This window comes from Oryza brachyantha, chromosome 2 (genome assembly GCF_000231095.2).
Source record: "Oryza brachyantha chromosome 2, ObraRS2, whole genome shotgun sequence".
Lineage (NCBI taxonomy): Eukaryota > Viridiplantae > Streptophyta > Magnoliopsida > Poales > Poaceae > Oryza > Oryza brachyantha.
The window spans coordinates 74,665-99,921 of record NC_023164.2 but is presented as its reverse complement, the minus strand read 5'-3'; the positions used below and the strand labels follow the sequence as shown (position 1 = coordinate 99,921).

At 41.8% G+C, this 25,257-nt stretch overlaps 4 protein-coding genes and 1 non-coding gene across 5 annotated transcripts; 3 read left to right on the top strand and 2 right to left on the bottom strand.

Annotated features, from left to right (window-relative positions):
• Window positions 1–398: 398 nt before the first annotated feature.
• Window positions 399–9,970, top strand: LOC102722081 (E3 ubiquitin-protein ligase UPL3). Its single transcript, XM_006646693.3, has 18 exons — window positions 399–1,348; window positions 1,674–1,784; window positions 1,906–2,022; window positions 2,120–2,287; window positions 2,378–2,539; window positions 3,388–3,627; window positions 3,724–3,845; window positions 3,992–5,402; window positions 6,029–6,121; window positions 6,342–7,874; window positions 7,971–8,201; window positions 8,303–8,407; window positions 8,512–8,592; window positions 8,676–8,744; window positions 8,825–8,953; window positions 9,043–9,144; window positions 9,259–9,476; window positions 9,588–9,970. Exons 1-17 carry the CDS (start codon window positions 629–631, stop codon window positions 9,322–9,324), a joined length of 5,460 nt encoding a protein of 1,819 aa, XP_006646756.2. The 5' UTR covers window positions 399–628; the 3' UTR covers window positions 9,325–9,476; window positions 9,588–9,970.
• Window positions 9,971–10,334: 364 nt separating this feature from the next.
• On the top strand, window positions 10,335–13,437 carry LOC102721800 (SKP1-like protein 1). The gene is made up of 2 exons (XM_006646692.3): window positions 10,335–10,759; window positions 13,059–13,437. The coding sequence occupies exons 1-2, from the start codon at window positions 10,427–10,429 to the stop codon at window positions 13,230–13,232; spliced, it is 507 nt and encodes a 168-aa protein (XP_006646755.2). The 5' UTR covers window positions 10,335–10,426; the 3' UTR covers window positions 13,233–13,437.
• Window positions 13,438–13,622: 185 nt separating this feature from the next.
• LOC102721512 (glycerate dehydrogenase) lies at window positions 13,623–16,305 on the top strand. The gene is made up of 12 exons (XM_006646691.3): window positions 13,623–13,882; window positions 13,963–14,046; window positions 14,139–14,279; window positions 14,401–14,522; window positions 14,610–14,691; window positions 14,776–14,848; window positions 14,919–15,010; window positions 15,130–15,204; window positions 15,310–15,495; window positions 15,616–15,660; window positions 15,777–15,891; window positions 16,042–16,305. The coding sequence occupies exons 1-12, from the start codon at window positions 13,760–13,762 to the stop codon at window positions 16,062–16,064; spliced, it is 1,161 nt and encodes a 386-aa protein (XP_006646754.1). The 5' UTR covers window positions 13,623–13,759; the 3' UTR covers window positions 16,065–16,305.
• A 471-nt stretch (window positions 16,306–16,776) lies between these two features.
• LOC102719179 (GDSL esterase/lipase EXL3-like) lies at window positions 16,777–18,812 on the bottom strand. The gene is made up of 2 exons (XM_006648136.3): window positions 18,318–18,812; window positions 16,777–17,789 (listed from the first exon to the last, which is right to left on the bottom strand). Exons 1-2 carry the CDS (start codon window positions 18,598–18,600, stop codon window positions 16,972–16,974), a joined length of 1,101 nt encoding a protein of 366 aa, XP_006648199.2. The 5' UTR covers window positions 18,601–18,812; the 3' UTR covers window positions 16,777–16,971.
• Window positions 18,813–22,328: 3,516 nt separating this feature from the next.
• On the bottom strand, window positions 22,329–22,399 carry TRNAC-GCA. The gene has a single exon. It is a non-coding gene; the product is annotated as a tRNA-Cys (tRNA).
• Between the last annotated feature and the right edge of the window lie 2,858 nt (window positions 22,400–25,257).

Here is a 25,257-nt window from a genome sequence, read left to right as displayed (position 1 = left end):
TCATCGACTAAAACTCTAATGAAAAAGAGAGTATGATCAAAATATGTTTGAAATTAGAGATGTACATTTTGAGCTCGCCTGATGTGCTTAAAATATGCTTGAAATTCGTTGAGATGGTGAATCCTTGATAAGTAGTTCTGGGATAACATGTCACATGGGTTCAAATTGTATAGACACGAGAGCTCATATTTACGGCTAATATAAAAAATAATAATTTAGTAATAATTTAGGCAAAGTATTGATATAGTTATATGAAATTTAGTAAAATAAAATAAAAAGTAAAATGAGAGGGATGAGAATAAAGGATGATGATGATGCTATTTGTTTGGCTGGATCATTTTGTTGTTACATAGGCAGCCGCAGTAGTAGAAGAAGAAGAAGCATTTATATTTGTTTGGTTAAAGAGAAGAGAAAGAAAGAGAAAGAGGAAGAGAAGAGGGAGAGGGGAGACGTCCACCGCACCGCACCGCACCGTGTTAACCCCCAAAATCCCCAAATCGAGGCCTCGTCGATCCATCCATCGGGAGAGCAGATCGATCTCCTCTCCGCTCCGATCGATGCGCCCGCCGCCGCTCGCCGCCTAGGCACGGCAGCGAGCCACCCCTCCCCCCTGCCCGTCACCGCTTGTATGGAAACGCGCAGCCGCAAGCGCGCCGCCGCCGCCGCAGCAGCAGCAGCTTCCTCCTCCTCCTCCGCCCCCGCTCCCAAGCGCACCCGCCGCTCCTCCTCCTCCTCCTCCTCCGCTGCCGCGCCGCCTCCACCGCCACCGATGGACCCCTCTCCCTCCTCCCGCCGCCGCTCTCGCGCCTCCGCCTCCGACAAGGGCAAGGACCCCGACCCCTCCTCCGACCCCTCCCCGCCCTCCGCTCCCGACGACGACGACGCCGTCGCCCCCTTCCCGCACTCCTTCACCTCCGCCAGCACCGCCCTCCAGGGCCTCCTCCGCAGGCTCGGCGCCGGCCTCGATGACCTCCTCCCCTCCTCCGCCGCCGCCGCCTCCTCCTCCTCCACCTCCGCCCAGCTCAAGCGGATCCTCTCCGGTCTGCAGTCCGACGGGGACGACTCACGCCAGCTCCAGTCCCTCATGCAGCTCTGCGAGATGCTCTCCATCGGCACCGAGGAGTCGCTCGCTGCCTTCCCCGTTGATGCGTTTGTGCCCATCCTCGTTGGCCTTCTCGGCCCCGGGGAGGATGGCGCCAGCCCCGATGTCATGCTGCTGGCTGCCCGTGCCCTCGCCAATCTCGTCGACGTCCTGCCCTCCTCTTGCTCAGCCGTCGTGCACTACGGGGCTATACCGTGTTTCTGTGCTCGCCTGCTCACCATCGAGTACATGGACCTTGCCGAGCAGGTAAACAAGCCCTTCTCACTACTCTCATGCTGTTTGCTATCATCATCATCACCACCACTTACAGCTTTGTTATGCTGCAATCTATTCATGTGCTTATGACCCAGTCATCGTATATTCATTAAACAAGTGAGTAGTTGAATAATAAAATTGTTGCTGAAAAGTACATAGCTATTTGCTTCGGTGTGTGTCATCAATGAATCTAACCATGCGCTTATGAGGTCCTCTAGCTATATTCACTTGGAGCGTCTGCTCTATGCATACCCTTCAAGCATGTGCTTGCCAAGGTGCTAACGTTCACGTAACTGCTTCTTTCTGATGTTCTTAGTCACTACAAGCTCTCAAGAAGATCTCTCAGGAGCATCCGACGGCTTGTTTGCGAGCTGGTGCACTAATGGCTGTCCTATCGTATCTCGACTTTTTCTCTACTGGTGTTCAGGTATGCTATTAATTCACCACTCCAGAGATCTCAAATCCTCAAACACAATTAAGTCTAATTTCCCCTGGTTCTGCTGTGCACTCTTAACTTACTATCTATTTCCTCTTGGACATGCTTCCAGAGAGTAGCATTGTCTACTGCTGCTAATATATGCAGGAAGCTGCCATCTGATGCGTCCGAGTTTGTCATGGAAGCTGTTCCGTTGCTCACAAATCTCTTGAACCACCATGATTCTAAGGTATCTTTCAATTCCAAACATCAAATTGGTGATCCAACCTCACCTTGCTATTCCAGTAGAACATGTTATCTTAACTTTCTGTTTATGCTCATCCCAGGTGCTCGAACATGCTTCTGTTTGTTTGACACGTATTGCAGAGGCTTTTGCTTCTTATCCAGAGAAATTGGATGATTTGTGCAATCATGGGTTGGTTGCTCAAGCTGCTAGCCTGGTTTCAATCAGCAACTCTGCAGGCCAGGCCTCATTGAGTACATCAACATATACGGTACACACAAATATGTGATTTTATTGTTTAGAGTTATTTTCCATGGTCTCCTTTTGTACTCTTTGCTAAGGATAGAATGGAATCTCTCAGGGATTAATTCGTCTTCTATCAACATGTGCGAGTGGGTCACTTTTAGCAGCCAAAACACTTCTTCTTCTTGGAATCAGTGGTACTCTTAAAGATATTCTTTCAGGTTCTGGTTTGGTTGCTGGAACATCAGTCTCCCCAGCTTTGTCAAGGCCTGCTGATCAGGTGATTGTCTCAGTCACTGAGTTTACTTAGTCAGTTAATGCCAAGCTTTATGGCGTTTTTATCATCTATCCCAGCTTAAGTGACATATGAATAGCTAAGATTCAATTCTTATGTATATATGAAATTTGCTTTAGCAGAACATGCTTTCTAAACTTGCATCTTTTGTGCCTATCTCCATGGATTACCACGATTTCCTAAAAGTTAAGGCTACGTGACATGCATAATTTTCCATACAGTAGGCAGTTTTCTTCGGTAATGTTCTTGAGGATTGAAGGTAGGACCGTTATGTAATAAATAAAGGACTGTTATGTAATAAATAAACTAGTCTGCTGATGTTTTAGTGAGCCACACAAAAAGGAAACAGATACCAGTAGATCTCTGTTCGTGTTGAGAGCCAATGTTTCAATTTCAAATGCTGTATGAAATCCTAGAGACACTATTCTCATCCTGTGTTAAGTTCTTTGAGATAGTGTTTTAAGGAGGTACTAGAGAACACAATACGCACTATCTAATTTTAAGTGTGATTGATCATTGATGCAAACCTGCCAGCACATACCAACAGTAACTGGTTGCTGAGATACCTTTTTGCTGTCTTATTTCTTATGTTATGCAAGTCAACTGTGTGTGTGTGTGTGTGTGTGTTTTGTGTGTCAACATATTTGCTGAGATTCAAAATATGACATATGTGAGCATAGTTAATGCATAATGTTGCCAGCAGCTGCTTCTTGTTATCTCACTTATGCACCCTTATGTTGATTATTGGAACCTATGTTTGATTGAGGGGCCGATACATACTTGTTCTTTCCGTTGTGCGAATGATATTTATAAATTTACTCTTAACCCTGCAGATGTTTGAGATAGTGAGCCTTGCTGATGATTTGCTTCCACATTTGCCTTCGGGAATCATTTCTTTGCCAACATACTTCCATGTGCTTGTTAAAGGCTCTTCTACAAAGAAAACTACTTCCAGCAAACAAGATGGGACAAGTTCAACAGAAAATGAAAGATCAGGACATGAGAGGCTATTACGTGAGCACCCTGAGCTTCTAAAGCAGTTTGGTATGGACTTATTACCCATAATGACGCAGGTCTGTGCCCAATTCCTCTTTCTTGCCAGTGAACATAACTACTACTTTTGGTATATGTCTGGGCTGCTGTACTTTATGGCATCTGTTCTTGGGCAGGTGTATGGCTCAAGTGTAAATGCACCGATACGCCACAAATGCTTATCTATTATCGGAAAACTAATGTACTACAGCTCTGCTGAAATGATCCAATCTCTCCTTGGCACAACAAACATATCCAGGTGCTAATACGAGATTATGCTTCAGTCTTGTTCTTTTGTTCTAGATTTACTGGCATAATTATATTGGAAGCTAATCATTTCTTGTGTTTGCTAGTAGACACACCTCATTACTGATCCTTGCTAAGCTACATAATTTCCATCTGCAGCTTCCTAGCAGGCATTCTTGCATGGAAAGATCCACAAGTGTTGATTCCTGCTCTTCAAATAGCAGAAATTATGATGGAAAAACTTCCCGAGACATTCTCTAAGTTGTTTGTGAGGGAAGGTGTTGTTCATGCTGTGGAGTCGCTTATACGTCAAGAATCCTCCGATATGGTTCCTTCTCAGGCATTGGCACATGATAAAGATAATGACTCTGTGATGCCCTCGCGTTCTAGACGTCAACGCCGGCGTGGTAGTGCCGCACCAACAGAAAACAGCTCATTAGATGAATCAAACCCTTCCAATCCTGGGATTGCCAGCTCAACACCATGCTCTACAGAAGTTCCAAACACGAGTCTTCGCTTTGCAGTTAGTGATCGTGCAAAGTCGTTCAAAGATAAATACTTCCCTTCTGACCATGAATCAAGAGATCTTGGTGTTACCGATGATCTTCTTAAACTGAGAACACTCTGCGCAAAGTTAAATACTGCAAGTGAGAATGTTGTAACAAAAGCCAAAGGGAAATCAAAAGCCTTAAGTGCTACTCATTTTGACATCTCACATGATGTGGAGGCACAATTTGACCTGATAATCACTCAAATACTTGCTGAGCTTAGCAAAACTAGCGGTGTTTCAACATTCGAGTTCATTAGAAGCGGAGTTGTTGCAGCATTGCTTGACTATTTGACCTGTGGGACTTTTGGAAAGGAGAGAGTATCTGAGGCAAACCTGCCAAAGCTTCGCCAGCAGGCCCTTAGACGATACAAGTCTTTCATATCTGTTGCCCTATCTATTGACCACGAAAGGGATGAGACTCCCATGGCCTTTTTGGTGCAAAAACTGCAAAGTGCTTTGTGTTCGTTAGAGCGCTTCCCTGTTGTGCTCAGCCAGTCCAGCAGAATAGGTATTGGAGGCTCCCGTTTGACTTCAGGCCTGAGTGCTCTGGCTCAGCCCTTCAAGTTGCGGCTGTGTCGAGCACAGGGTGAAAAATCACTTCGGGATTACTCGTCAAATATTGTGCTTATTGATCCCTTTGCCAGTCTAGCAGCTGTTGAGGAGTTTCTTTGGCCCAGAGTTCAGCGAAGTGAGGCTGCTTCAAAGCCTACAGTTCCATCAGGAAATAATTCTGAATCTGGCATACCTGGCAGCACAGCAGGTGCATCATCCACAGCTGTACCAGCTCCATCTGGCAGGCGTCCAACAACAAGATCAAAATCATCTGCTGCTAGTAGTGGTGCATCTAAGAAGGATTCTCAGGAGGAAAGCACAAACACTGCCAAGGGAAAAGGGAAAGCTGTTGCAAAACCGAGCTCAGATGAACCAAAAGGACCTAATACAAGGAATGCTACTCGCAGGAAAGCTGCTTCAGAGAAGGATTTGGAAATGAAACGAGCACATGGCGACAGCAGCTCTGAGGTATTGTTTCATTAGCACTATGGAATAACATGAAAAATTCTAAAAGAAATTATGAATGCAGCTGTCTGTTTGATTTACCTCTGCACAATATTCAAGTGCATGTTCATTCTATGTTGAGGCATATAAAAATAATGAAAAAACAGAAAATATTATTTTTGTGAAGAATCCGGCAAGTATTAAATTAAAAAGAATGGACAATCTTCTTAGTCACATAATTTGACCTCAGCATCACATAGGCTACACTTTCATTTTTCTTTTCAAATATGTCATGTTGGTTTGATAGCAAACCTAAGTAATTAGCACTTAGAAATCAGTTTGCACTAGATTTGGGCCATTTGATTTATAGAATAAACAAATCATAACCATTATGTATCTGATAGCCATGTTCAGCCTAAAGTTCAGTCCTGACATGTAATAGTCATCCCAACAGATTTATATATGAAACAAGGTATATCATATTTAGTGATAAGTGATGAGGAAAATTATCATTAAAAAGTGACTTGAAATTCCAATACATTTTTGTGCGAGAAACTAGTTGTGTATTGCTACTCTCAGCTAGTTATTGGATATGCCTTAGCGTGGATTGGGGGCATTTTATGTAATATGTTTCTTTTTTGTGCATGTAGGATGAGGAGCTTGACACATCTCCTATTGAGATTGATGATGCTTTAATGATTGATGATGATGACATGTCAGAGGATGAAGATGATGATCATGAAGTAATGTTTTCCACTCTCCAAAATTTATTTTGATTCTCATTTTGCTATGTTCCACTGCATTAGTTTGTACGTTTATGTATTACTTTGTGTAAGCTATTACCACTTGATAGGACTGCCTGTTAGATCGTCATATGCTGTGCCAATAAAGTTCTTAGTTTTCCATTGTTAGAGATATTATTTGGTCCGATCTCTAAATAAATAACTGTAGTACTATTATCAGGTTCTCCAAGATGGATCTCTTCCCATTTGTGTTCAAGACGGGGTGCATGATGTAAAATTAGGTGACACTGATGACTCCAACATTGGTTCAGCAAGTGATAGCCAGGTGCAGCCCTCATCTGGGTCCAGCACTAGGAACATCATGAGCAGGGGAGTAGATGCAAATACCTTTGGTTCACGAGGTGCAATGTCATTTGTTGCTGCGACAATGGCTGGGCTGGCTTCTGTTGGTGGTCGGGGTGTTCGAGGTAGTCGAGATCGACGTGGCCTGTCACTTGGAGGTAGCATGAATGACCAAAATAAACTGATATTTATGGCCGGTGGCAAGCAGCTTAGCAAACATTTGACTGTGTATCAAGCTCTCCAACGTCAATTGATGTTTGATGAGGATGATGAAGAGAAGTTCAATGGATCTGATTTGTCAAATGACGGAAATCGCTTTTGGGGTGATGTGTTCACAATAACTTACCAGAAGGCTGATAGCCAAGCTGAGAAGGGACCCCAAGGTGGTTCGACCTCATTGAACTCAAAATCAGATCCTTGCAGATCTATCTCTGAACCAAAAGGGCTTTCTCTCCTTGATAGCATCTTGCAGGGAGAACTCCCATGTGATCTAGAGAGAACAAACTCAACTTACAACATTTTGGCACTGTTACGCATATTAGAGGGGCTCAATCAGTTGTCCGCTCGCTTAAGGATACATGCTGCATCTGATGATTTTGCTGAAGGAAAAATCACAACACTGGATGAGCTATATAGAACTGGAGCCAAGGTACCTTCAGAAGAGTTTGTCAATAGTAAGTTGACACCAAAGCTTGCTCGGCAAATGCAAGATGTTCTTGCCCTCTGTAGTGGCAGTTTACCTTCTTGGTGTTACCAGATGACCAAAGCCTGCCCTTTCCTGTTTCCCTTTGAAACAAGGAGGCAGTACTTCTACTCCACAGCATTTGGGTTGTCCCGTGCTTTGAATCGACTTCAGCAACAACAGGGTGACAACCAAAATGCTGGTGGTGAAAGAGAGGTCCGATTTGGCAGGCTGCAACGCCAAAAAGTACGTGTTTCCCGTAACCGTATTCTGGATTCTGCTGCTAAAGTTATGGAGATGTTCTCCAGTCAGAGAGCTGTTCTTGAGGTGGAATACTTTGGTGAAGTTGGAACAGGGCTTGGGCCTACTTTGGAGTTCTATACTCTCTTAGGCCATGAACTTCAGAGTGCTCGCCTTGGATTATGGAGATCTAGTTCTCCATCTGATTCAGGAATGCAAATTGATAGGAGTGGTGTAAGTCCTGAAGTTGACTTGGCAACCAAAGAAAACTCAGATTTACCTGACAATGACAGCCATTTGATACATGCTCCTTTTGGATTGTTTCCTCGGCCTTGGCCAGCTAGTGTTGATGCTTCAGAAGGCGGTAAATTTTCTAAGGTCATTGAACATTTCCGCTTGGTCGGGCGAGTGATGGCAAAAGTTTTGCAAGATGGAAGGCTTTTAGACTTGCCTTTGTCAACAGCATTTTATAAGCTTATACTTGGACAAGTAAGTTCATAGATCTACTTTTACTGGATTAGTATCTGTTTTTATTCTGTTACATTTATTTTATTGAAGTCTGAACAAATGAATTGTATGTGCCAGGAGCTGGATCTATTTGACATAATCTCATTTGATGCTGAATTTGGCAAGACATTGCAAGAACTTCAAGTTCTTGTTGAACGGAAGAGGTTCCTTGAATCCACTTATGGCATGAATCAGCTAGAAGTTGCTGACTTGCGTTTCCGTGGTGCTCCTATTGAAGATTTGTGTTTAGATTTTACTCTTCCAGGTTATCCTGATTATATTCTTAAACAGGGCGAGGAAAACACAACTGTAAGTGATGAAACCCATCTTTGTTTTTTGTCTATCCCAGTGACTTGAGTCTGTACTTGCTCCTTTTTGTGGTAATAATATAGTGTTGCTACATATTGCAGGTAAATATTTACAACTTGGAAGAGTATGTAAGTTTGATAATGGATGCTACAGTTAAATCAGGGATAATGAGGCAAATCGAAGCATTTAGATCAGGATTTAACCAGGTGCAACTTCATTCTCTCCCTCTCTCTTTTTAACTTTTTCTTCATCATTTTATTAGCGGCCTGTTGGTTTTACTGTAACGGTTCTTTTTAACTTTCTATTATAGGTCTTTGATATCTCATCCCTGAAAATATTTTCACCTGAGGAGCTTGACTACCTAATATGTGGTCGCCGAGAAATTTGGGAGGTAATGCACTATCTCCCTCTGTCTCTCTCTCATATTTTAGTTTGTTACTTTTCACTGAATAACTCTGTGCTGTACTGCTGCAGCCTGATTCATTGGTGGATAACATAAAATTCGATCATGGGTATACTGCTAAAAGTCCTGTGATTATCAACGTAAGTGCATCCTATGCAATTCGATATCTGACTCTGGATTTCTGTAAGTTTAGTTAATTAATTGCTCTACGTGTTTGTAGCTACTCGAGATCATGGCTGAATTCACCCCAGAGCAACAACATGCGTTCTGCCAGTTTGTAACTGGTGCTTCTCGGCTTCCACCTGGTGGTTTAGCTGCCCTTAGTCCCAAGCTTACTATAGTTAGGAAGGTAATATTCTTGTTACATCCTGGCATAAAGCGTTTGAATATTGTCATTTATTTTGTGTGATATAACTTGCTGTTGCTTTTGATAACTAGCACCCCTCAAACATCACTGGAGTTACAGAGTCTGCGGATGATGATTTGCCTAGTGTTATGACATGTGCTAATTATGTTAAATTGCCTCCATACTCCACAAAAGTAAGAATTTTCTTTCTCTGGCACTTGGTGATATTTCTTTTGTGGGGGTGAACCTTATGATGTAGTAGTATGTATTGACTGGCGTTGCAATCTTTTCGGGACATATCCTTGCAGGAAGTAATGCGCAAGAAACTGCTATTTGCAATCCTAGAAGGGCGTGGATCATTTGATCTATCATGAGTTGATGATAAAACTAACATACAGGGCTCACCATTCAACGCCCTATCAATTTTATCCAGAATTAGTTTCTTTGTTGCCCGAGTGACATCATAATAGGTAAAGGCTACCAGAGCAGCCGCTGTGGACGGGACCGGGTCTCCCTTGAGACGCAGGTGCTTTAATTGAATTGATATCATAAGTTGTCATTTACTCCAGTATCATTATGTTGTGGTCGAATTTGTATGTTGATTAATTAACGTAATAGCGTTGGTTTGGTTTTGCAGTGTGATTAATTTGGTGGCCAGCCAAGGGTAGCCTCAAGTGATCGAAAAATGGTGGGGGAGCTCCTTTGCCGTACATGTAAATAAAGAAAAAGGGGGGCAATAGTTACTACCAGTACAATACTATTTGTGGAAAGAAGTTGAGGATTTGATTCAATCGTTGCGTTGTTTAAACCCTTGAATGTTACTGTTATGTTACTATTAACCATCCATCCATCATGTGTACATGTGTGATGTTTGTCGTCCTAATAATAATAAAAATAATATCATATATGATGGAGTTAGCATCTCTCGAGCTCGATCTCGGGGTAGATGAAGGCATTTCAACTGTAATGCAAAAGAGATGAAAGTTCAGGAATTTTCATGAGATGTTATATAATAATCTTCCCAAACTAAAAAACAGCCTATTTTATACGGTACCAGTAGACGACTAAAATACGTTTCACTTTTTGAAACATCCATACAATTGTTTCCTATTTTTTTAATTAGAATGAAGGAGATAAAAATGAAGTCCTTTTTTGACAGGAGGAAGGGAGTAGGTGAAATTCTGAAGCACGTTGTGTGCAATCTCGCGTTGCAACAATCTACTCTTAACGATTTATTATTATGTTGGTTGGTAGTTTGGAAGTTAAAAAGAGAGGGAGAAAAGTGGTGTGGTCAGTCAAGTGAGGTTTGAGGGCCCAGCCCGGCCCAGCATCCACATCCATAGCATAAAAATAGAATAGTCGCCGCTGCCTCCGTCGTCCCCGAGTTGCGTTTCCCTTCCCCTTCTTCTTCTCCTCTATTTTTTCTTCTTTCTTTTGGGAGAAGGAGAGCTAGGGTTCGTACGCAGAGGACGCACGATGGCTGCGGAGGGCGAGAAGAAGAAGATGATAACCCTGAAGAGCTCCGACGGCGAGGAGTTCGAGGTGGAGGAGGCGGTCGCCATGGAGTCGCAGACCATCCGCCACATGATCGAGGACGACTGCGCCGACAACGGCATCCCCCTCCCCAACGTCAACTCCAAGATCCTCTCCAAGGTTATCGAGTACTGCAACAAGCACGTCCACGCCTCCAACTCCACCTCCGACGACGCCCCCGCCCCCGCCACCAACTCCACCTCCGCCGACGACCTCAAGAACTGGGACGCCGATTTCGTCAAGGTCGATCAGGCCACCCTCTTCGACCTCATCCTGGTAATTATTCCCTAACCTTCCTCCTCCACTCTCCCCTTCCCTTCCCTTCTTTTTTTTTTTAGATCTATTTATCTATCAGCCCCCTCGAACGCGCCCAGATCTACTCATTCCCCGCCGCCCCCAAGGTTTGCTATACTAACTAGATTATCCTTAGTACATGGATTTGATTTCGCATGTGGTGGTCCGTGTAATTAGATCGTGCGCATTATCGCTCTGTCCATATCTATGTGAAGTTCAACTTTCAATTTTAACTGGGGAGACTAATGATTGGCTTTATTACCCTTCTCTCTTAGTAATATAATTCATCTGTCACAGTGGATACCGTATTGATTTTTTTACATCCCTTATATTCATGCCCATGTCAGTTGCTAGTGTTAGTCTTGTGGTTCAAATCTGTCCTATGCTCCCTTCTTTTTTCCTCTTAAAAATATATTCTACGTTTTACTAATGCACGATATGTTTGTGTTATTACAGCGCCATACTTTGCAGTATATTTGATTGTTGGGACGTGCTTTTATTGTGTTAGCCAGTCTTTAGAGTTAATTTTGCTACCTTTTAAACATGTGGATATATCATATATTCATTTTCCTGTCATTTAAGGTTAAATTGTGATTCAGTTATCCTTCTACCATTATTTGTCTACTTTGTCTGTCAGTTGTGACAGCTTAGTGTCTTTCTCGATACCAACTTTAACAAACAAGTGGATATACCATATATTTATGTCATTTAAGGTTATGATTTGGTTCAGTTATCCTTCTATCATTACTTGCGACAGCTTAGTGTTTTTTTAGGAATCAACATTAACTAGTGGGCTAAGGTTACCTAATGATGCCAGATGATACACATTAGCTATGCAGCTTTAATCAGCAATACCTCCTATTTGCTAGTATTAGGAATAGTCTATGGTTTTGGGGTATCCATGGTTTTTGGGACAATTTGTTCCTCTTTAAAAGGAATATAGCTTTGAAGGCCCTTGTCATATTAGAGAAATTATAATGATAGACTATAAGCTGCCTATAAGCTGATGTGGAGGGAGGGACATGCAACAGTTAACTCTACACATACTCCAAGGAAAATGCATTAAATACATGGGCAGAGAAAGAGATAAGTTGATAAAAATAGAACCACCCTTATAGCCAATCTACAATCTATTATATGTGTTGACTCTAATGTGTGCTTATAGCTAGTAAGTTGGCTCTACTATTAAACTTGCTCTTAGTAGCTCTCCTGCGACCTTCTATTTGCTTATATCTGTTTCAATGGATTTGGTGTGTGCATCTAAAGGTGGCAATGGGTAGATACCCAATGGATACCACGACCTTATACCCACCTCCACGAAATAAAATTTCACCCACTAGATTACCCATTTACATTCATGGGTATAATTTTTTCTCGTACCCATACCCATGTGGGTATTTTTTACCCACGGGTCATCCACACCTAATTATTACCCCCAATACAATAAAAATAACAATACAAGATAAATATCAATATCAATTGTAGTCTTGTGCTATAATTTAGCAATAAACAATGAGTACCACAAAAGTAGTTGGCTAATAGTTTACCACATAATTAGAAATTAATAAAGTTGTTCAACCACCCTAACTATTACACAGCAAAACAGCATGTTGGGCCGAATTTTTATGAGTAAATGATATAATTTATTTTTATTTATTTTTAATGGGTACCCATTGGGTGATGGGTATGGATACTACCTACTCATACCCAAACCCAATTACCCATCGGGTATAAAAATTTCTCCCTAAGGTATCCGCGGGTACAAAATCTAACCCATTTAGCCACCCTAATAGGGTAAGTACCCGTCGGGTATCGGGTAATGGGTCCCCGTTGCCACCTTTATGTGCATCCATCGTTATTAGGGAAATTTGATGCTCTTTAAAAGATTCAACAAACTGTTTGGTTTATAACTCATTTGGCAACCTCTTATTTACTTGGTATATTAGTCTGAGCCCAATGTGTTTGGCACATATAGCCATCATAAGAGGAAAATATGTTGCCCTTGTAGATGGAAAGAGCTGTTGGGTATGTAAATGTGATGCACCTGGATTTTAACCTAAGATAATAGGAATTCACATGTCCTATCCGTATACATGATTTGGTATGTGCAATCCATGATGTCCTATCCGTATACATGATTTGATATGTGCAATCCTGATTTGGTCTTTTGGACCAATATGTGTGCTGCCCTGTTATGTTAGTTTTAACCCAAAGGTGGGCTTCTTCTTTGTAAAAAGAAAGAGAGAGATAGAGATTGATGGCGTTTCACTGTTTCTTGCAGGCTGCAAACTACCTCAACATAAAGGGATTGCTGGATCTGACTTGCCAGACTGTTGCTGACATGATCAAGGGCAAAACTCCAGAGGAGATTCGCAAGACCTTCAACATAAAGAACGACTTCACCCCTGAGGAGGAGGAGGAGATCCGCAGGGAGAACCAGTGGGCGTTTGAGTAGGGTAGATTGCTGGTGCATCTTCTATAAGTGGCTCGGTTGCAATGGTTGTAATTATTTTGGGAGTGAGAATGCGGGAATGGGTTAAGCTGGTAATGGGTTATGGAAGTGGTGAACCGAACCAATCCCGTTTGTTATGTGCAGCAGCGTGACTGCAGTTGATATCGTCTGATCTATGAGTCGTCTGATTGTCCATTGTCACTCTCAATCTTTCTCTGTGTGTGCGTGATGTGCAGTTAGCAGTGCCAAGTGGCATGGAGCCTCTTGAGTGTTATGAGCCTGAGGCAGGCAGTCAAAGCAGATAAGGTAGCTGGTGTTGTGTTGGTTGCCACACGTATATTTGGGCCCCTTATCCATGCTCTGTGTTTTTGTTTGTGGTTTTGTTGGGGAATAATTTAGGCGCCTCAGGTTAGCCGATAAAGTTGGACTAGTAGCCAAGCCAAGCCACGCCACTACACTAGCCAGTGCAGTGCAGTGCAGTAACAGCTCGGTGCTTGTGCTCACAGGCTGGTAGTCGATCGAAGCTAAGAATGGCGAAGCCGATATCGATCGAGGTATGGAACCCGAGTGGGAAGTACCGCGTGGTGAGCACCAAGTCCATGCCTGGCACCCGCTGGATCAACCTCCTCACCGCCAACGACTGCCGCCTCGAGGTACGCACATCATCTGATTGTGTTGTTCCTTCGATCAGTCTCAATTGAATTGCTGCTGACTGAAATGAAATGAAACGAAGATCTGCACGGAGAAGAAGACCATCCTCTCTGTGGACGACATCCTGGCGCTCATCGGCGATCGCTGCGACGGTGTCATCGGCCAGGCAACCCGGCCTTAATCTGAATTGAATTGATTCTAGTTAGCTATAGTAGAATGAATGAATTATCTATTGAATTGCACGTTGCATTATTGCAGCTGACGGAGGAGTGGGGTGAGGTGCTCTTCTCGGCTCTGAAGCGCGCCGGCGGGACAGCCTTCAGCAACATGGCCGTCGGCTACAACAACGTTGACGTCGAGGCCGCCAACAGGAACGCCATCGCCGTCGGCAACACGCCTGTCTGTATTATCTATCTTCTTCTCTTCCTCTCTTATTAATAAATAAATAGCTTAGATGGACTGGACTAGTAATTATTAAGTTATTAGAAGATTAAGGCCACCATGCATGCATATGGTGCAGGGCGTTCTGACGGAGACGACAGCGGAGCTGGCCGCGGCGCTGTCGGTGGCGGCGGCGAGGAGAATCGTGGAGGCCGACCAGTTCATGAGGGCTGGCCTCTACGACGGATGGCTCCCGCACCTGTACCTCATCCTCATCGATCACTTACTTCACTTTACGTACACATCCAATCGATGATATATATATGGTTATATATGATCATGATGCAGGTTCGTGGGCAACTTGCTCAAGGGCCAGACTGTGGGAGTCATTGGAGCTGGTCGCATTGGCTCTGCTTATGCCAGGATGATGGTACTATTCATATCGATCGATCTACTGCTATACATATTCATTTCATCATTAATTCCCGTTTTGCTACGCCTATGTGTGCACCAGATCGAGGGCTTCAAGATGAACCTCATCTACTACGACCTGTATCAGTCCACTCGCCTTGAGAAGTTCGTCACAGGTATAATTAACTGAAATCTGATGGGAGTAAAAATAAAGAGAACTAATGACTCTGCACATATGCAACGCAGCCTACGGGCAGTTCCTGAAAGCAAACGGAGAGCAGCCAGTGACATGGAAGAGAGCCGCCACCATGGAGGATGTTCTCCGGGAGGCCGATGTGGTCAGCCATCCATATTCTCTTCTCTGATTTCATTAATTCTTTCTTTCTCCTACTTAAGGCAACATATATATACATGTCAAGTACTTATGCAAATCAGTCTGCATACGTATACGTTGCAGATCAGTCTGCATCCAGTGTTGGACAAGACCACTTACCATCTGATAAACCCGGAAAGGCTGGCCATCATGAAGAAGGTGCCTTGGGGGCCTGCTAGCTGCCTGTGTTAATTTCTTCAGTTTAATTGGATTGATAGTACTGCATACACAGCAATGCTTACAATACAAATATAATATATACAGGAAGCTGTTCTTGTGAATGCGAGTCGAGGACCGGTGATCGATGAGGTTGCTCTGGTGGAGCACCTCAAGGCCAACCCCATGTTCCGCGTTGGCCTCGATGTCTTTGAGGATGAGCCTTACATGAAGCCAGGCCTGGCTGACATGAAGAATGCCGTTGTCGTACCTCACATTGCATCTGCTTCCAAGGTTTAATTAATTACCTTCTTCTTTCTGCCATCCATCTCGATCTTACCTATATATGATCGAATCAAAATTTACGTCTGCTAATATATATAATTAATTTGCTTCGTTATATTAATTCTCCAGTGGACACGCGAAGGAATGGCAACACTTGCTGCTCTCAACGTCCTTGTAAGTGCATATATTCTCTATACATGTGTTTAATTAGGCAGCCTGAAATCAAGAGTCTGAGCTTGTGATGCATGTGTGATGTGAGTTTTAAGCTGATGGACTGGAATGGAGTGCAGGGCAAGATCAAGGGGTATCCGGTTTGGGGGAATCCAAATATGGTGGAGCCATTCCTGAAGGAGGACGCGACGCCGCCGGCTGCTTGCCCCAGCATTGTTAATGCCAAACAACTCGGTCAGTTCATCTGCTATATATCCCTAGCTCCATCCTCTAGTGCTTTGCTGTCCGGTAGTAGTACGACCTGCCTCTGGCTTCCTGCCTCCTCCTCCACCAATTTACTGAGTAGTAGCTTTCATTCAATTCATTGCCAACTTATGCATGCAGGCCTGCCGTCGTCAAAGCTCTAGAGGACGGCCACGGACTGAAGGAGTAGGTGCATGGGAATTCAAGACTTTTGATCTCTACTACTCGATCGTATGCTATGCTAGCTGGAGTATATACAGCTCCTTGTTAATTATTAGTACTATCATACTGGAGTGCTATATTACTGTTATTACTGTAATATATATACACACCTGGAGCCTTAAAACATGCGAGCCACATGTATGTTGCTATACATAGATTACTGTTGCGAGCGAAATCAAAACATATATACACTGTTTGGGAAACGTATACAATTAATCAAATTATGGACAGAGAATTTACAGGGCCCCTAGCAGCCAGCTGCTTGCTGAGAGCAATTAACTTGCCGTGAGAGCAATTAACATGCATCCGATCCAAAAACTTTTTCCAAAAACATCGCGTCGAATCTTTAGACATCTCAATAAAATATTATATATATATATGAACATTAAAACTAATTACACAATTACAGAGAAAATCGTGAGACGAATCCTTTAAACCTAATTAAGATGTAATTAGCCATAAGCGCTATAGTAACCAATATGTGCTAATGATAGATTAATTAGACTCAAAATTAAGATTCGTCTTGTGGTTTTCAGGCGGAATCTGAAATTTGTTTTATAACTAATACATTTAATACTTCAAATGTATTTCAAAATTTGATGTAATGTTTTTTTAAAAAAAATTGCAATCTGAAGAAGGCCTAAATTAATTAAATTGGCCCGAGGAAGGAGCAGCAACATTCAATGAGGTTAAAACAGAGAGCATGTATCGGCCGGGAAGAAGATAGCGCGAGACAGATCATCAGCAGTACAGTACATACAGTATAAACTACTAGTAGTACTACACTAGCTACTCGAATACCTTTTGGATTACGAACGACTTGACTAATACCACCTTTTGTGGAGTATTCTAGTCGAGGAGGAGCTTCTTGACGTACTTGTCGTAGACGAAGTCGGTGAGGATGCTGTAAGCCTTCTCGGTGGGGTGGTAGCTGTCCCAGAAGAGGTAGTCTCCGACGCGGTCGCAGACGGAGGAGGTGACGCCATTGCAGAGGACGGAGACCTCGAGGAGGCCCGTGCCGCAGCAGCCCATGGTGGACTGGGTGAAGCCGTACGCCGTGGGGCGCATCATCATGTCAAGAAGGAAGCCGTAGATGTCCATGAACACCAGCTTCGTCCCGGGCTGCCTCCTCGCCATCTCCTCCATCCTCCGCTTCATCCCGCTGTTGTACGCCTCCGCGATCTCGTTGTGCCCCTCCGAGCACCCCCGCTCCATCCCTCCCGACAGCGTCCTCTGCGACGGCACGCACCCGATGGGCGGCATCCCGATCATCGCCACCTTCCGGGCCCCGGCCTTCACCAGCTCGTCCACGAACGCCGCCGCGTGGTGCACCAGCAGCGCCGCGTACGACTCGTGGTCGTACCCCGGCCGCGCCCGCATCGTGAAGTAGGTGTTCGCCACGTCGTCGCTGCCGGCGCAGATGGCGAAGATGCCCCTGTTCATTATCTCTGCCACCCTCGCCTCCCCGGCGGCGCCCCGCACCCGCTCCTTGTACTGCTCCAACAGCACCAGCTGCTCGGGCATGGAGATGACCGACGCCAGCCGCGGCGTCAGCGGGTCGAACCCGGTGCCGCCCGACGCGAAGCTCACGCCGGTGAGGAGGTCCTGCGTCTCCAGGTCCGGCGAAAGGTACGCCGGCAGGAGCTCCTTGATCCCCAGCCGAGAGGCTGCATATATTCATGCATGCATCACAAAATTAAATTCTACTATAATGTATATCCATGTATATATTGCAAGTTAATTCATTCATTACTCCTAGTCCTATATACTACAGCGCTAGGAGATCCATCGAAATGCATGAGCAAGTTAATATATATATATATATATATATATATATATATATATATATATATGCCTGTATATATATACACTAATATATATATATATATTGTCCACGCACGAACGCATTGCATCATCTGCTTGCCAATGCCAGCTTATACTTGCTTATAGTATGTATATATGTATGCCGTTAATTAGTTACTGTACTAGCTAGCTACTACTACCTGTAGTAGTATGGTATGGGCAAATTATTAGAGAATATTAGATGCATGCAGGAGGAATGAATATATGGAGTAAGTAGCAGATCGAAGAGTAGATGATGTAGTAAGCAGAGCAGGGCATATATGCATGCTACAGTAGGGAAGATGAATGTGGAAATGGAAACAGAAGTAGCTAGGTAGAGATCATGCACCGACCGATGAAGTCGGTGGGAATGCGTCCGTTGCAGAAACGCCCGGTGGGGCTGTGGTTCTGCTGAAAGTCATGGCCGTAGGGAGGGAAGTTGGCCTTGATGATGGTGTTGATGCCGTTGTTGTTGCCTGGGTCCACGATGGAGTCGCCGAACACGATCAGCGCCGGCGATGAAGCTGGTTTCTTATTCCTCCCCGGCCCCTTTGCCGTTGCCGTCGCCGGCGACAAGACGACGACGACGACGAGGAAGAAGGCGGTGTGCCGCTGCATTGTGGCTGCCGCACGCATATGCAACTGATCTGATCGACGGCCAGTAACTAGCTAAGTGCCTGCCTGCAACTGCGAGTGAGGGAACTGGAAGCTAGGAGCTATATATACAATAATATCAACTGCACTTACTAGTAATATTAGCAACTAGCTAGTACAAAGCTTGTGTGTGTGTGTATGGAGTACTCCATAGAGAGAGCTATATAGATGCATGGTGTGCAGTAAACACCGCCGCGCCGCGCCGCAACACATTGAGATTTGCATGAACGTATATATATATATCAGCTACATGGCTGGCCACCGCATGCAACGAAGTACTCTCTACTCAAACAGTACAGTAGATACTACGTGAGACGACGAGGAGTTCGTGTGACAGATATCTAGATAGATAGATATGCTACTTACTCCCAGATTGGACAAGAGAGCAGATGTAGGTTGAGAGAAATTAATCTGCACTGCACATAAACATGGCACATGGACGAGTAAATGCCTTTGCCTTCTCTTCTCCCACATTGGCAGGGGGGCATTCAATTCTTTCCTTCTCATCATCATCGATATGCATCTGAGAGAGAGAGAGAGAGAGAGAGAGATTTGCCTGCGCTGCGCCTATCTCTGATCTGTACTTGGATGACCACCGCCGGCCCCAAACTAACCAATAATTTAATTAATACGTACAGTAGTAACTTGCAGAGGCGAGATAATAAGCTAGTACTGGGCCTGTGGGCACGCACCAACCAGGCCGGCCAGTACGTATCGCTAGTCCGGCCGGCCAGTATTCAACGGCGACGGACTGACTCAGGCCGTGGGCCGGCCGGGTGCATGCATGCCTGCTAATGCTAATATATGCTACACTTTTACAGCCACAGGGCAATGTCAATGTGCATTGACGACCGAGAGATCCATGCATTATATTCCCTTCTTTCTTCCAGCTAGGCTAGCTACAGGAGAGGCCAATCTATGCCAGCCCAGACCTGAGGCCATTACAACCTACCTAGCTGCATGCCATTGGGAGCGAGCTACAGCCTGTGATCTAGTATACTCCTTTATCTCAAAATAAATTAACTTTTCAGTTTTTAGATATAATATTTAACTATTCATCTTATAAAAAACAATTTATGATTAATCATTTTTATTTTTATTATATGATAAACCATTAATAATATTTTATATGTGACTAATTTTTTAAAAAGTTCCTTAAAAATTTTTCAAATAAGATAAGTGGTCGAACACTCAATACAAGAATCAAAAAGAAAAAGCTTCGTTTGTCGAGGGACGGAGTACATCTGCACGCTCCACATAAATATTGACCATAAATTCCATGGAGCCTTAATTGCACCTCACCCTTCTGTATGACTACTACAGTAGTCGACACTACTGGTACACGTACTACATTTATTTACTCGCGGTGCTAATAGGAGCTACATGGGTATTGGATGGAGTGGGTGCGGCCATAGTAATACAAATGATTAATTGAAATTGTACTGAAATTTAATGTTTTTATTAATATAGGTACGCATTAATGTTACGGTTTGTTTTGAAGATATTTAATTATCTAAGATTATATAAAATAGATATATTTATACCGTTATTAATTTGAGCAACCATAAAAAAGATCACGACGTGGAAAAACTACGATGCCACGCCAAACAGTAATATGTTTATTTTATTTTTTTATTATAAATCATAAAAAAACTCGTAATAAAATATAAAATAATAGTAAACATAAACATAAATATAAGTATAATTAGTTGCCAATGATAGAAATATCAAACATAGCAAAATCAAATGTAGTGAGTCTAGATAGGTTAGTTATTGGGAGTGGACTTTCCTATTATATGGGGTATTAAACGTAAAATCAGATACTTAATCGCTAAATAAAAAATTTAATATTTTTAAACATAAAATGATGACCGTATCCGCTATACGAGAGTCGACTGTTTTTCACAACATTTTATAGGAGTACTGCATGCTTGTTACTGCTGCAGATATTAGATATATACTCTGCTAGCTCCTAGCATGTAAGTATTCTCCTCGTTAAGCTAGGGCATTTTTTAGAACACATGAATGCATGCAAAAACCAGAAAATAAAATATATAAAGAACCTACGGATTTAAGTAATAGACGGATACTTGTATTGTAACTAATTATTCTTCCAACGGTATACGATATATATATACAATGATAGTGAGACAACCATGATGATATAGTTAATATCAAGATATACATGTCCAGTCTTTGGAATGAATAGTTAGCTATAATTATAGTTGATATCGTCATCAGGAGGGATAAACGCCTCCAAAATTAAAGCTACTAGCGGAGTTAAACTTCATACCTGAACTTTTGATCTCGGCGATTGGAACTTCGAATGAATAGTTATTTTTAGTGGAGCGAGACTTTTTTTTAAAAGTCTCTTGTCGCTGGACGTTAATTAGGAGTATTAAATATAGAATAATAACAAAACTAATTGCATAAATAAATGTTATTTCATTATACAAATTTTTTAAGCCTAATCAAGCCACGATTAGCAAATGTTTACTGTAGCATCACATTCGCTAATCATGGACTAATTAGTCTCAATTGATTCGTATCACGAAATAGTCCACGTATGAGGTGAGTTTTATTAATAGTCTATATTTAATACTTCTAATTAATGTCTAAATATTCGACGTGGCATGTGCATAAAAGAAAAGTTAGAGGGAAACAACCAGGAGTTCCAGCAGAGTTAAATTAACCTCGTACCAGAACTTCCGATCGACCTTCGATCTCTGTGTCACAGAAGGCTAATAGGAACTTTTAACAACCCTAAGTTAAATCATTAAAAAGGGTTACAATATATCAGGGACAACGCCCGCGCATAAAAATAATGTAAGATGACTGTAAACAATCGATCAGAACTTGCCGCGCGCTACTAGATTAGATTTAGCTACCCTAAGCTCGAGGGAGGGACTGGTGACGGAGGAGATCGAGGAAGCTTGAGCACGGCTTAGATACTGATTGAATAGACTGAAATAAACTATATATCGTATGCAAGGGTTTTGTTAAGAAAAAACTATTGCACAAGTTGCTTATTCGTGGGTCAAGATGATCGACTGATCACGTTTGCGAAAGAGGCTAACATGGTATCTCGTTTGCTGAAGAACACATAGTGATTGTTTGAGTTTTTATGTAAAAAACCAAACAACGTACTTTTAAAAAAAATATTTATAAATAAAACTTACATATATATATATATATTCTTAGCGAATTAAAAACCAATCTTGATAATAAACTTAGGTGAGAAACCTTAAAATCAACTCTAAATTTAAGATTTAAAATTTAAAATTTAGTTTATAAGTAAAAAATAGAAACAAAATGATTAGGGAGATGGGAGCCTCTTGGAAGTGTAGTATAGAGTGATTGTGTGTCCCCATTTCTCGTAAAGCTTGTCTTATCTTGCCTGTTTAGCCAGACGCTCGTTGGGTCTCGCCGACATTTCTGTCCTAGGTGCTCGCTTTAGTCTTGTCTAGCCTATTGCGTCTTGTGTTTTTAACTATAGTTTGCTAATATATTGGCGTATAAGTTCTTTTATACGTTTGAGAAAAAACGATTAGAAAGACAGCTGACTCGTTGAAACCTACCCTTTCGTAGTAAATTGAATTTCCTATTGGTAGCGATTTGGTCCACTACTGCTAAAACAAATGCCCCAACTTATGTGGGGTGCAAATTTGTCGAGTTGGATCAGTACTATAAGACTAAGTATTTTATTGATCAGGCGGCACCCAGATTTGAACTGGGGATAAAGGATTTGCCGTCCCCTGCCTTACCGCTTGGCCATGCCGCCAAAAAATACGATCTAAAATCGAGAAAAGAGCAAGTATTCATCCACGTTTTCTTACTAAAACTTACTTTCTTTTATCTTGAATCTAATTCTACTTACTTTTCTTTTTTCCAATCTTTTTCAAAAAAATCTATTCGTGCTTTTTAAGGATTCTATCTTAAAACACACATTGCTAACACTATAAAACTTTCCTTTTCTTTCTATTGAAATGAAAAAGGAGATAAAGTGGATTTCCAGTCACAGGCTAAAAAATTCAGAACAAATTGGAACCATTAACTAGAATTCTCTTTTTTTTGAATTGCAGTAGTGAACGACTCTTAACTCGGTATTGCATAATAGCTGGGAAGGAGCAGAGACCAGCGGGAGCAGATGCGCATGGATTGACCGCTATTCGCTAATTAGCTGTTTTTGCTATTACAATTACTGCATGTATCTGTTTGACAGCCGGGCTATATGCATATGTGTATATACGAACGACCTCCAATGGATTATAACGCCGTAAGGTGAACTACGACAGACTGGACCTGTCCTGTTTGGCTCCCTTAGCTGTCTGCTACAGTTTTGCTTTGTCAAATTTTAGGGCTGCCATAATTTATTAGGTAGGTATTTGTTTGAGTTTTACTATTAAGACACGAGTATACTTTATTACTAACTCTGTTAAAAGAAATATACACAATTCTAGCTATGGAGGTAATAGTCCATTGGCATACCGGCTCATTCGTACTTTCATATACATACTTATATGATTTCAATTTTATCCCATAATGTATATAAGGACTTTTACCATGTAGGAACTTATATGGTTTCAATTTTATCCCATAATATATATAAGGACTTTTACCATGTAGGAACTTATATGGTTTCAATTTTATCCCTTAATCATATAAGGACTTTTACCATTATTACTCAAGCATACTTTATTACTAACTTTGTTAAAAAAATATACACAATTCTCACTATGGAGGTAATAGTCCATTGGCATACCGGCCCATTCGTCTCATATACAGACTTATATGATTTCGATTTTATCCCATAATATATATAAGGACTTTTACCATTATTACTATTTATCTATTTTTCTTCAAATACTATCCTAACCTTACATACAACTCATTCTTTCATTATTTATTAAGATATTTCTTTTAGAAAATTAATCTCTACTAAACAGTCTAGCTACGAATGATCGCAGTTTGAGACACTGGCAAATTTTAGGAATGGTCCATCAATACACGCATCATAATATGAACGCAGCGCCCTGTAATGGCGTAACGAGTGACTGTGTTATGTATATATAAGTAAGCCAGCATGCATGAGAAGAGAACGCCCATTCGTACTTGAACAGATAGCTGTAATATTTTCATCGATTCATATATAGTACTTCATTTTAATCGTGTGTATATTTGAGTACGACGTCGGTGCGTCAAAGTTAAACAAACAAACAGCAACGTCCAAAAATATGTTTATTTTTTAGTTTCTGATACAATATTTGACTCTTTGTCTTATTTAAAATTTTTTTACAATTAAATTTTTTTATATTAGAGGATAAAACATAAACAATATTTTAAGTGTTACTATTTTCTTTTTTGATTTTTTTATAATTTTTTTAAATAAAACAGATGACGAAAGGCTGGACACGGAAAAAAAAAAAGTAAGGCATCTCTTGCACAGACATTACTGCGTTTCGCGACTGATAATAATCAATACTGTTCACAGCATAACTTAGTGATCACTGTTCAGGGTACTAACCTGCACCCTGGCAGCTGAATTGATGGCGAGTAGTACACACGATACAGTGTTAGTACTACCTCCACCTCCTCGCTCAAATAAGTCATTTTTCAGTTTTTAATATAATATTTTGACTTTTTAATTTATTTAAATTTTTTTTATGATTAATATTTATGCTGTTACTAGACGATAAAATATGAATAGTATTTTATGCGTGACTAATTTTTTTAATTTATATAAATTTTTCAAATAAGATAAATGGTCAAAGTATTAGACATAGAAATAAAAAATAATATTATTATGTGACAGAGGCAGTAGCAGGCAGCACCGATCCAGCCGGTCCACGTAGCAACATGTTTAGTAGCACGAGGCTGTCCGGTACACGGCCGGCCATCATCTATCCAGTCATCCGTTTCGTGTACGGAGTATAAAGTATAATAGAGCTAAAAATTAAGTTTAAAGAAATCTGTATTTAGGCCCTCCTAAAATATGAGTCTACAAATTACGCTTTAATCCAATGTTGACCTCAAAATTAGACGCTAATAGTTAGAAGGTTGGCTACATAAACACAGTGTGACTGGGTTATTGGATCATTCTCTTCCTTCTCCCCTTCCACACAAGTAACGTCCACCACTGATTCACCCTAGTATTACTGTATGAATTGATCACATAATCTGTTTAATCCTTTTCTATTTTGTGGAAAAATAGAGCACCAAGATTATGGTCTAGCCATACGTGTAATTTTATTAATCCTCTTGGACCCGTGTACTAAAGGAAAATACAACAGGGCCAAAAAACGGTGCAACGGACACTTTCAAGCACAGTGGGCGTGAATTTTCTAGCAGTACGAGTGATTGGGAATACGGATTGGTTCTCCAAATTTGATTCATTTTTGGATAGGATGGGAAGCATGGACATTTTAGGAATAAGATTGAGTATCCGTGGGGTATCTATTTTTACTATAAATTCAAATTATTTTATTTGGAAGTTTCTTGTACTACACACTGTTGGAGATGCTCTCGTATGCGTTGCATCTGCTTGCCACAGTCTTAATAAATGCCATCTATATGCGTGTCCCATTGACACACATGACATGTTGGTTGGGCACTTCATTTTGTTCTGAGTTTATCGTATTT

Bases quoted from the DNA above. Each gene is read 5' to 3' on its own strand.
- LOC102722081 (XM_006646693.3), top strand. From the start codon at position 629: ATGGAAACGCGCAGCCGCAAGCGCGCCGCCGCCGCCGCAGCAGCAGCA. The intron at 3,628-3,723 runs GTCTGTGCCCAA...GTTCTTGGGCAG, and splicing joins TATTACCCATAATGACGCAG to GTGTATGGCTCAAGTGTAAA. The intron at 8,408-8,511 runs GTGCAACTTCAT...TTTCTATTATAG, and splicing joins TTAGATCAGGATTTAACCAG to GTCTTTGATATCTCATCCCT.
- LOC102721800 (XM_006646692.3), top strand. From the start codon at position 10,427: ATGGCTGCGGAGGGCGAGAAGAAGAAGATGATAACCCTGAAGAGCTCC. The intron at 10,760-13,058 runs GTAATTATTCCC...TGTTTCTTGCAG, and splicing joins CCCTCTTCGACCTCATCCTG to GCTGCAAACTACCTCAACAT.
- LOC102721512 (XM_006646691.3), top strand. From the start codon at position 13,760: ATGGCGAAGCCGATATCGATCGAGGTATGGAACCCGAGTGGGAAGTAC. The intron at 14,280-14,400 runs GTCTGTATTATC...CATATGGTGCAG, and splicing joins TCGCCGTCGGCAACACGCCT to GGCGTTCTGACGGAGACGAC. The intron at 15,496-15,615 runs GTTTAATTAATT...TTAATTCTCCAG, and splicing joins ACATTGCATCTGCTTCCAAG to TGGACACGCGAAGGAATGGC.
- LOC102719179 (XM_006648136.3), bottom strand. From the start codon at position 18,600: ATGCGTGCGGCAGCCACAATGCAGCGGCACACCGCCTTCTTCCTCGTC. The intron at 17,790-18,317 runs GTCGGTGCATGA...GAATATATGCAG, and splicing joins CATTCCCACCGACTTCATCG to CCTCTCGGCTGGGGATCAAG.